At 47.6% G+C, this 10,469-nt stretch overlaps 1 protein-coding gene across 3 annotated transcripts in view; it reads left to right on the top strand.

Annotated features, from left to right (window-relative positions):
• Positions 1-758: 758 nt before the first annotated feature.
• LOC137339901 (STE20-like serine/threonine-protein kinase) overlaps positions 759-10,469 on the top strand; it is a 148,421-nt gene continuing 138,710 nt past the window's right edge. For all 3 annotated transcript variants that reach the window (XM_068001956.1, XM_068001955.1, XM_068001954.1), the window contains exon 1: positions 759-2,360. In XM_068001956.1, the coding sequence (XP_067858057.1) occupies positions 2,211-2,360 (150 nt within the window). In that variant the 5' untranslated portion in view covers positions 759-2,210. The remainder of the gene's footprint in view (positions 2,361-10,469) is intronic.

The raw sequence follows: 10,469 nt of genomic DNA, 5'->3' as shown, positions 1-10,469 counted from the left end.
ACCCTCCGACAGTGCAGCGCTCCCTCAGTACCGACCCTCCGACAGTGCGCGCTCCCTCAGTACTGACCCTCCGACAGTGCGGCCCTCCCTCAGTACTGACCCTCCGACAGTGCGGCGCTCCCTCAGTACTGACCCTCCGACAGTGCGGCCCTCCCTCAGTACTGACCCTCCCTCAGTACTGACCCTCTGACAGTGCGCGCTCCCTCAGTACTGACCCTCCGACAGTGCGGCCCTCCCTCAGTACTGACCCTCCCTCAGTACTGACCCTCTGACAGTGCGGCCCTCCCTCAGTACTGACCCTCCGACAGTGCGCGCTCCCTCAGTACTGACCCTCCGACAGTGCGCGCTCCCTCAGTACTGAACTGGAAGTGTGGGCCAGGATTTTGTGCTCAAATCTCTGGAGTGAGACTTAAATCCACTACCTTCTGACTCAGGGTTGAGAGTGCTCCCCATTGAGCCACAGCTGACATCAAACAGTGATCAAGTGTGGTATAAACTTCCACTTGAAGTCATTGAGAGAAGACCCTGGAATCAGCTCGGAAACATCTGGATGCTGCAGTGAGGAGGGACGGTGATCTCCCTGGAGCAATGGATTAAATGGCCTTCCTGATCTGTAATGATCCTGTGATCTTCGCTCGATTAGGCGTTGCTGGATGACGATGCGGTCCTCCCAGGCGCCACGCCGCGCCTCTTCTGGGCGTCTGCGGCTGCGCACCGCTGATTGGCGGGTCTGGCTGTCAGTCAGGCCAAGGTGTCGGGGCGGGGAGAGGAATAACGGTCAGAGCGCGAGAGAGCACGAGGACAGAGCGCGCCCGCGCGCCCCCCCACACACACAGCGGGAGCGAGTCCTCCGCGCGCGCTCCAGGCGAGAGCGAGCGAGCGAGCACGAGCGCGGGTCACGCGAACACCGAGCGGGGCGGAGGCCGATTCCGGGCCTCCCTGTGGCAGCTACTCCTGAGGGAGAGGGAAAGAAACCGCGAGATCCCGTTACTGCATCCTGGAGGGAGGCCGGCGGACAGGCGGCGAGTCACCGGCCGGGAGTGAAAGAGAAGCCCGGGGCCAGTAGCGTCCGGACAAACCCGGCACTGGGAATAATTTGGATTAAAATCCAAAACTGAGTGTGATCCTAAGACTGGAAGTGATAAGGAGTAAAGCACAGAACTCAGTGGTCTGGCGTAACCTAGGGCATCAGGATCAATCGAGAGTAACCTAGGGCATCAGGATCAATCGAGAGTAACCTAGGGCATCAGGATCAATCGAGAGTAACCTAGGGCATCAGGATCAATCCGGAGCAACCTAGGGCAGCAGGATCAATCCGGGGCAACCTAGGGCACCAGGATCAATCCGGAGTAACCTAGGGCATCAGGATCAATCGAGAGTAACCTAGGGCACCAGGACCAATCGAGAGTAACCTAGGGCAGCAGGATCAATCCGGGGTAACCTAGGGCACCAGGATCAATCCGGAGTAACCTAGGGCATCAGGATCAATCGAGAGTAACCTAGGGCACCAGGATCAATCCGGAGTAACCTAGGGCACCAGGATCAATCCAGAGTAACCTAGGGCATCAGGATCAATCGAGAGTAACCTAGGGCACCAGGATCAATCCGGAGGTAACCTAGGGCACCAGGATCAATCCGGAGTAACCTAGGGCACCAGGATCAATCCAGAGTAACCTAGGGCACCAGGATCAATCCGGAGTAACCTCGTGCATCAGGATCAACCCGGAGTAACCTCGTGCATCAGGATCAACCCGGAGTAGCCTCGTGCATCAGGATCAACCCGGAGTAACCTCGTGCATCAGGATCAACCCGGAGTAACCTCGTGCATCAGGATCAACCCGGAGTAACCTCGTGCATCAGGATCAATCCAGTGTAAAAGACAGCATCAGAAGTGAATGGGAGTAAACTACAGCATTGGGAACAATCTGGAATAAACCAGGGCATCAGGAGTGAACCGGAGTAAAGCATGGAACTTGGAGTGGTCCACAATAAAGCACAGTACCAGGAGCAGTCTGGAGTGAAGCACTTTATCTGGCGTGATTCGGAGTAAAGTGCGAAATTTGAAGCGATCCAGAATAAAACACAGCAACGAGAGTGTTCTGGAGTACCGCACGGTAGCAGGACTGTTCTGAGTGAAGTGCAGGACTAGAAGTGATCAAACTAAATTTTAGGATAGGAGACTCAGAAAACCCATTTGATCAGCTGCGAAAATGTCCTTCTTCAACTTTCGGAAGATTTTTAAGATTGGCGGCGAGAAGAAGAAGAAGCAGTTCGAGCATGTGAAGAAGGATGTAAACCCTGAGGAGATCTGGCAGATCATCGGCGAGCTGGGAGACGGGGCCTTCGGCAAAGTCTATAAGGTGAGGGAACAACTGATACCAAGTTAGTGAAACGTAGAGTGTGGTTCTTTCTGATCAGTTATAGATCTCAATTTTTTTCGGAGAAACTCTGACAAAGAGAAAGACGAGTAGGATAGGAAACCACCGAGGTTTAACAGAGTAGGAGGGAAGCTGAGATAAATTAAGAAGTGGTGGCTAGATCGCACCACGATTGGGTTTTAAAAACCAGTAGTTTGTGTTGGTTGCATGCCAGATGTTATTAGTTCTTCGACGGAGGGAAGTGTTCACTGTTACCTGTATCGAGTGTCTTGCCTGTCAATAAACCTTTATAAAATAAAATAGGCTCTCTGTTCAAGGCAGTAACCTTATTTCTCATTTTAAATGAAAGTTATAAACCAGGCTAGGCATACCAATAAAGCCTTGTTTTCAGTCTGTTAATTGTTTAATCTTATATTAGGTTGAAAGACCAGATGTGGCGGTACAGTGATATACAGTCAGGAGGGAGTGGCCCTGGGAGTCCTCAACATTGACTCTGGACCCCATGAAATCTCATGGCATCAGGTCAAACATGGGCAAGGAAACCTCCTGCTGATTACCACCTACCGTCCTCCCTCAGCTGATGAATCAGTCCTCCTCCATGTTGAACACCACTTGGAGGAAGCACTGAGGTTAGCAAGGGCACAGAATGTACTCTGGGTGGGGGACTACGATGTCCATCACCAAGAGTGGCTCGGTAGCACCACTACTGACCGAGCTGGCCGAGTCCTGAAGGACATAGCTGCTAGACTGAGCTTGCGGCAGGTGGTGAGCGAACCAACACGAGGGAAAAACTTACTTGACCTCGTCCTCGCCAATCTACCTGTCGCAGGTGCAGCTGTCCATGACAGTATTGGTAGGAGTGACCACCGCACAGTCCTCGTGGAGATGAAGTCCCGTCTTCGCAATGAGGACACCATCCAACGTGTTGTGTGGCACTACCACCATGCTAAATGGGATAGATTCAGAACAGATCTAGCAGCTCAAACTGGGCATCCATGAGGCACTGTGAGCCATCAGCAGCAGCAGAATTGTATTCCAGCACAATCTGTAACCTCATGGCCCGGCATATTCCTCGCTCTACCATTACCAACAAGCCAGGGGATCAACCCTGGTTCAATGAGGAGTGTAGAAGAGCGTGCCAGGAGCAGCATCAGGCGTACCTAAAAATGAGGTGCCAACCTAGTGAAGCTACAACTCAGGACTACATGCATGCTAAACAGCGGAAGCAACATGCTATAGACAGAGCTAAGCGATTCCACAACCAACGGATCAGATCAAAGCTCTGCAGTCCTGCCACATCCAGTCGTGAATGGTGGTGGACAATTAAACAACTAATGGGAGGAGGAGGCTCTGTAAACATCCCCATCCTCGACGATGGCGGAGTCCAGCACATGAGTGCAAAAAACAAGGCTGAAGCATTTGCAACCATCTTAAGCCAGAAGTGCCGAGTGGATGATCCATCTCGGCCTCCTCTCAATATCCCCACCATCACAGAAGCCAGTCTTCAGCCAATTCGATTCACTCCACGTGATATCAAGAAACGGCTGAGTGCACTGGATACAGCAAAGGCTATGGGCCCCGACAACATCCTGGCTGTAGTGCTGAAGACTTGTGCTCCAGAACTAGCTGCGCCTCTAGCCAAGCTGTTCCAGTACAGCTACAACACCGGCATCTACCCGAAAATTGCCCAGATATGTCCTGTCCACAAAAAGCAGGACAAATCCAATCTGGCCAATTACCGCCCCATCAGTCTACTCTCAATCATCAGCAAACTGATGGAAGGTATCGTCGACAGTGCTATCAAGCGGCACTTACTCACCAATAACCTGCTCACCGATGCTCAGTTTGGGTTCCGTCAGGACCACTCGGCTCCAGACCTCATTACAGCCTTGGTCCAAACATGGACAAAAGAGCTCAATTCCAGAGGTGAGGTGAGAGTGACGTCAAAGCAGCATTTGACCGAGTGTGGCACCAAGGAGCCCTAGTAAAATTGAAGTCAATGGGAATCAGGGGGAAAACTCTCCAGTGGCTGGAGTCATACCTAGCACAAAGGAAGATGGTAGTGGTTGTTGGAGGCCAATCATCTCAGCCCCAGGACATTGGTGCAGGAGTTCCTCAAGGCAGTGTCCTAGGCCCAACCATCTTCAGCTGCTTCATCAATGACCTTTCCTCCATCATAAGGCCAGAAATGGGGATGTTCACTGATGATTGCACAGTGTTCAGTTCCATTTGCAACCCCTCAGATAATGAAGCAGTCCGTGCCCGCTTGCAGCAAGACCTGGACAACATCCAGGCTTGGGATAATAAGTGGCAAGTAACATTCGCGCCAGATAAGTGCCAGGCAATGACCATCCCCAACAAGTCTAACCACCTCCCCTTGACATTCAACGGCATTACCATCGCCGAATCCCCCACCATCAACATCCTGGGGGTCACCATTGACCAGAAACTTAACTGGACCAGCCATATAAATACTGTGGCTACGAGAGCAGGTGAGAGGCTGGGTGTTCTGCGGCGAGTGACTCACCTCCTGACACCCCAAAGCCTTTCCACCATCTACAAGGCACAAGTCAGGAGTGTGATGGAATACTCTCCACTTGCCTGGATGAGTGCAGCTCCAACAACACTCAAGAAGCTCGACACCATCCAAGATAAAGCAGCCCGCTTGATTGGCACCCCATCCACCACCCTAAACATTCACTCCCTTCACCACCGGCGCACAGTGGCTGCAGTGTGCACCATCCACAGGATGCATTGCAGCAACTCCCAAACCCGCGACCTCTACCACCTAGAAGGACAAGAGCAGCAGGTACATGGGAACAACACCACCTGCACGTTCCCCTCCAAGTCACACACCATCCCGACTTGGAAATATATCGCCGTTCCTTCATCGTCACTGGGTCAAAATCTTGGAACTCCCTTCCTAATAGCACTGTGGGAGAACCTTCACCGCCCGGACTGCAGCGGTTGAAGAAGGCGGCTCACCACCACCTTCTCAAGGGCAATTAGGGATGGGCAAAAGATGCTGGCCTCGCCTGCGACGCCCACATCCCATGAACGAATAAAAAAAAAGTTGACAGGTACAGTGAGGATTTGATGCGAGTTCCTGATAATATTGCAAACTGTGAGAAGGAAGCAGGTATTTGAGGTTTATTTTTTGCTTTAGCTTCTCAATACCAAAGGGATTGGAGAGGGTCGGGAATGGGGGTGAGGTACCTTTGTCAGTAATTTTCTGCTCACAGTTCCTTTTTTAACATTCCAATTTCTTTCCCACTTCAGACAGGCTTTAAATTGTTAGTGGGTGGAGGCCATAATAATACAGGATTCACACTCATTTGGAAAGACATGGGTTAATTAAAGATAGCCAGCATGGATTTGTGAACGGCAAGTCCTGACTGACAAATTAAGAGTTTTTGGAGGAAATAGCAGAGTGTGTTGATAAAGGAAATTTAGAGATTGTTGTCTGTTTAGATTTTCAAAAGGCATTTGAAAAGGTGCAGCATGGGAGGCTTGTGGATCAAATTAAGGCACATGTAGTGAAAGGAAATGTGAGTGCAGGGATAAAAAGTTGGTTGAAGGACAGAGAGCGGTGGTTAACAGATATTTTTCAGACTGGAGAATTGTAAACAGTGTTGTCGCCCAGGGGTCAGTATTGGGACCAGTGCTCTTCTCAATATATGTAAGTGATCTGGACTTCGGTATTGGGGGCTCAATATCACAATTTGCAGATAGCAGAAAGATATGTAGTGTGGTTAACTGTGGAGACGATTATAAGCGACTTCAGGAGGATTTAGGCAGACAGGTCAGTGGATTGGGGACATGGATGTCAAATGAAATTTAATGTGAAGTGCTACATTTTGGGAGGAAGGTTAAGGAGAGGAAATATCCACTAAATGGGAAAACTGGAAAATGAGCGAAGAAACTTCGGGGTTCATATACACAAATCTTTAAACGAACAAGGGCAATTTGATAAAGTTATGTAAAAGTATAAGGGATCCTAATCTTTATAACTAGACATTCAGTACAAAAGCAAAGAGGTAATGCTAAACCTGTACAAATCATTGGTTGGGCTGCAGTTAGACTATTGTGTCCAGTTTTCAGCGCCTTGCTTTAGGAAGGAAGTCAAGGCGATGGAGAAGAGACCAGGAATGAGAGGCTTTCGTTATGAGACTAGAGAATCTGGGGTTCTTTTCATTAGAACACAGAACACTAAGAGGAGATCTGAGAGGGATGTGAAGGTTATCATAAAGTAAATAGGAATAAACCATTTCCACCGATGCATGGGTCAGTAACTGGAAGGCATAAATCACCAAAAGAAGGAAGAGGTGTCAAGATTTTTTTTTACGCAGAGGGTTGTTGGGGCATGGAATGAGTGACCAAAAACAGTGGGGGAAGCAGAATCCACAATAGCTTTTAATAGGGAAAGAGGATAAATATTTGAAATGGTAAAAATTAAAAGGAATGGGGGGAAAGGACTGAGACTGAATGGATAGTTCTTTCAGAGAGCTAGCACAGGCATGATGGGCCGAATGGCAGCCTCTTGTGCTGTGAAATTCTATGATTCTGTTCCTCTTGCAGGATTTAATACTGCAGGGGCTGGCAGCTCGCCTAAGTGATCATTCTTTGTGAACACAGGCAGTGATTGTTCGCAGGTTACTCAAATGTGATGATGGGGGTGGGGGGGGAGAGTTGGAGGGGCGCATTGTCACTGAGCCTCTTTGTAGTCACCCAGGCACAGGACAATGATCAGCAACAGAAGTCCTGGCTTATTTTCCTCCCTATCCCTGGGGAGCTGAGACCAGTTGTATTTCCCCAACTGCTCCCCCCAGCTATGATCGGTTAGCTCAGCACAGACCAGGGATCTAACCTAAGACGTTTCCAGTCTGTATTCCTCAGTGATATATCGCACAGTGCATTTGCCCATGGACTGCTGAAGAATCCTGGTGCCTTTGGTTTCAGTGGACCTTGCAGCATAATGAGAGTGGGTTAGATTATTTAGTTGCTATTACATTCATTTAGTGCTGTGCCAGTGCCACTGGCTCCTGATGTACAGGTCTCGCACAGCCAGTGGCAACCCTGAAATAAACTTGACAAACTCACTTAAGGCAGCAATCTGGAAGTGTCTATTTACCAGGTTTAATGAATCTGCCAAGTTTAATTTGGAGTTGCCATTAGCTGTATTGGGAGCTGGCAGCATTGGCAATGTCAAAGCACTTTATAATGCATCGGGCTTGGGTAATTTTTGTCCCTATAAGTGATTACATTGTTCTTACAGTCTTCCACAGCTGAAGGGATGAAGGGTTACAGTAACAGCCATGACAAAAGGCTTGTGGTACATCTCAGTGTGACAGGAAGGGCTAGTGAATGTTTTTGGTGGTAAATAACTTGTCATTGGATGTTACTAATACGGGGAGTCGTGACCGGGGTGTTAGGATGAAGTGGGGTTAGAGGGCGGGGATAATTGGACCGGGGTACACAAATGTAATTCAGTCCCCATCTTTAAGTCATACATTCTGTCCGGATTTTTAGATAATATATAATATCTTGATTTTATATTATTATTTATAGTTAAATAGTCAAACTTATGGTGGTTTGGGAAGCAGAGAAGTAGAGTTGTTGGAGCACAGGAGTTTCTGAGTAGTACAGGCTAAGAAGCGGGAGATACAAAACTGAGGCATTACAGCACCACCATAGGTGGGAGGGTGTAAATACAGCGTGACACGTTTACATGGTCAGTCTCCATTATAGATACGGAGATAGAAATTTATAATGGAAACAGTTAACAGAAAAGTGTAACAAAAATGCTATAGCTGGAAGTAAGGTTTTGCAGACAGGAAGTGTGTGTGGATGTAACATTAATGTATATTATAATTGTGGTTATCACACCCATGGACTGAAACATTGCCATAACCATATACCATTTGGTTGAGTGTGCTTGTGCAAATAGCTTTACTCCCGGGCAATACATGCTAGAGCCAGTAGAGCAGATTTTACAGCAGTCAGGCTGCACAGAAAATTGCAAGATTGCCTGAAGTGTGCAGTGAGCTGGCAGTACCACACATGAAATATCGGCAGGGAAGGGTGATCTGTGGCCTTGCTGCAGAGTAAATGTGGCTGTAAAATTGGAACAGAAAATGATGGGAATGATATATCATCTCCATAACATCTGAAAATGCAAAAGGCTGGTTAGTGTTTCAGGTGGAGACCCTTTGTCAGTTTTGTAGTCAGAACTTGGGAAAAGTTTCCAGCTGAAATGTTAACTCATCTGACTGATCATCTCTGTATTTGCAGCATCTTCTGATTTGATCTTAGATTTCCACCATTCGCTTTCTTGTTCTTTGGTGGAATCACAACCTGTTTTTTATATTGGCACTGACTTTCATTGGATTCCAGGAGACCTGGCATCTGTGAACTGGCTCTCATCATTTACACTGCTAAAATTCATCTCTCAGATCCCAGAGGCGGACTGGTAGATCCACAAAAAACATGGTTTCCGAGTCTGCTGTTGGGGTAAAGAAAGTAAGAAAGAAGAACTTGTATTTACATAGAGGAACCAACTGTAGTCATGTAAATGCTGGGATTCAGCTTACAAATGCCAGCCTCCCAAAACCAAATTTAAAACAACGCCAGTGTTAAAATGGCTATAGAAATTTCAGCACAGAAGAAGCTCATTTGGCCCATTGTGCCTATACTATTTCTAGGTCCACAAATCCCTTTTCCAGTCTCTTTCCCCACAGGAAGGAAAACTGGGCAACACAAGCTCTCCATGAATAGTGTTCAAATAGCTAAGGATGATGTTCAAAGAAACCGAGGTTGCCTTAATAGACTTGATGCTCAAAATGTCCAACCAATGCAGATGAGCAATCAACAAAGCCAATAGGTGCAAAACAGTAGAGTACAAGTCAGGGGAAGTTATGAACAAATTGGATGCTGCAATTGGGTCATTATAGATGAATGAACTGAGATGGTCTGAATGGTCTCATGTAATGATCTTGTGATCTTTTTATAATGCAGTAGTACTTTCATCTCTAAGTCGAAGATTGGGGCTTCAAGTCTCCTGGACTTAAGTGCACAATCTAGGCTCGCGCTCCAGTGCAGTACTGAGGGAGTGCTATATTATTCGAGCTGCTGTTCTTTTGATGAGATGTTAAACTGAAGCCCTGTCCACCTGTTCAAAATGTTCCATTGAATGTTAAAGATCCCATACAGCTATTTGAGGAAGAGTGGGTGTTCTCACAGGGTCCTGACCAATAGTCCTTCCTCAACCAACACCGCCAAAAACAGGTTAAGTGGTCATTCATATCATTGTGTTTGGAGGATCCTGCTGAGGTTCTTATATAATGACAGTGACTGCATTTCACAGTAATTCATTGTATGTGACATAGGTTCAAACTGGAATACAATAAGTGTACAACATCAGTCCTGAAATGAGTAATTAATATCTGGAAGGGTCTTCCTGGTAGGGTAATGGAGGTAAAAACTCTGGAATGATTCATGAGGCAGTTAGATGCTGAGTCGAGGAACTTTAGATTTCTATGGAAGGATGAACCAAATGGTTTGTATAATCTGTACTCATCTTTATGAAGCACTTTGAGACGGGCCTGAGAGATGTGATACTATGCTACATAAACACAAGTTTCTCTTTCATTCTTGCTACCCATTTCTACATGATAATTAGGTAACCTATTTGACCCTGAGCCGAGCTTCCAATCCCATATCCTCTCCATCACCAAGGAATCTCCTGCCCAGCTTCCCATCTTCAACCCTCCATAAACTTCAGCTTATCCAAAACTCTGCTGCCCGTATCCTAACTTGCACCAAGTCCCATTCACCCATCACTCCTGTGCTCACTGACCCACATTGGCTCCCAGTCAATCAACGCCTCAAATTTAAAATTCTCATTCTTCTCTTCAAATCCCTCTATAGCCTCGCCCTTCCCTAGCTCTCCTTCAAGAACTTTGCGTTCCTCCAATTCTAGCCTCTCGTGCATCCCCAACTTCCTTCTCCTCACCGTGCCTTCAGCTGCCTAGGCCCTAAGCTCTGGAATTCCCTCCCCAAACCTTTCCGCCTTCCCACCTCTCTCTCCTTTAA

Source organism: Heptranchias perlo, chromosome 21 (genome assembly GCF_035084215.1).
Source record: "Heptranchias perlo isolate sHepPer1 chromosome 21, sHepPer1.hap1, whole genome shotgun sequence".
Lineage (NCBI taxonomy): Eukaryota > Metazoa > Chordata > Chondrichthyes > Hexanchiformes > Hexanchidae > Heptranchias > Heptranchias perlo.
This window is presented reverse-complemented; position numbering and strand designations above follow the sequence as displayed.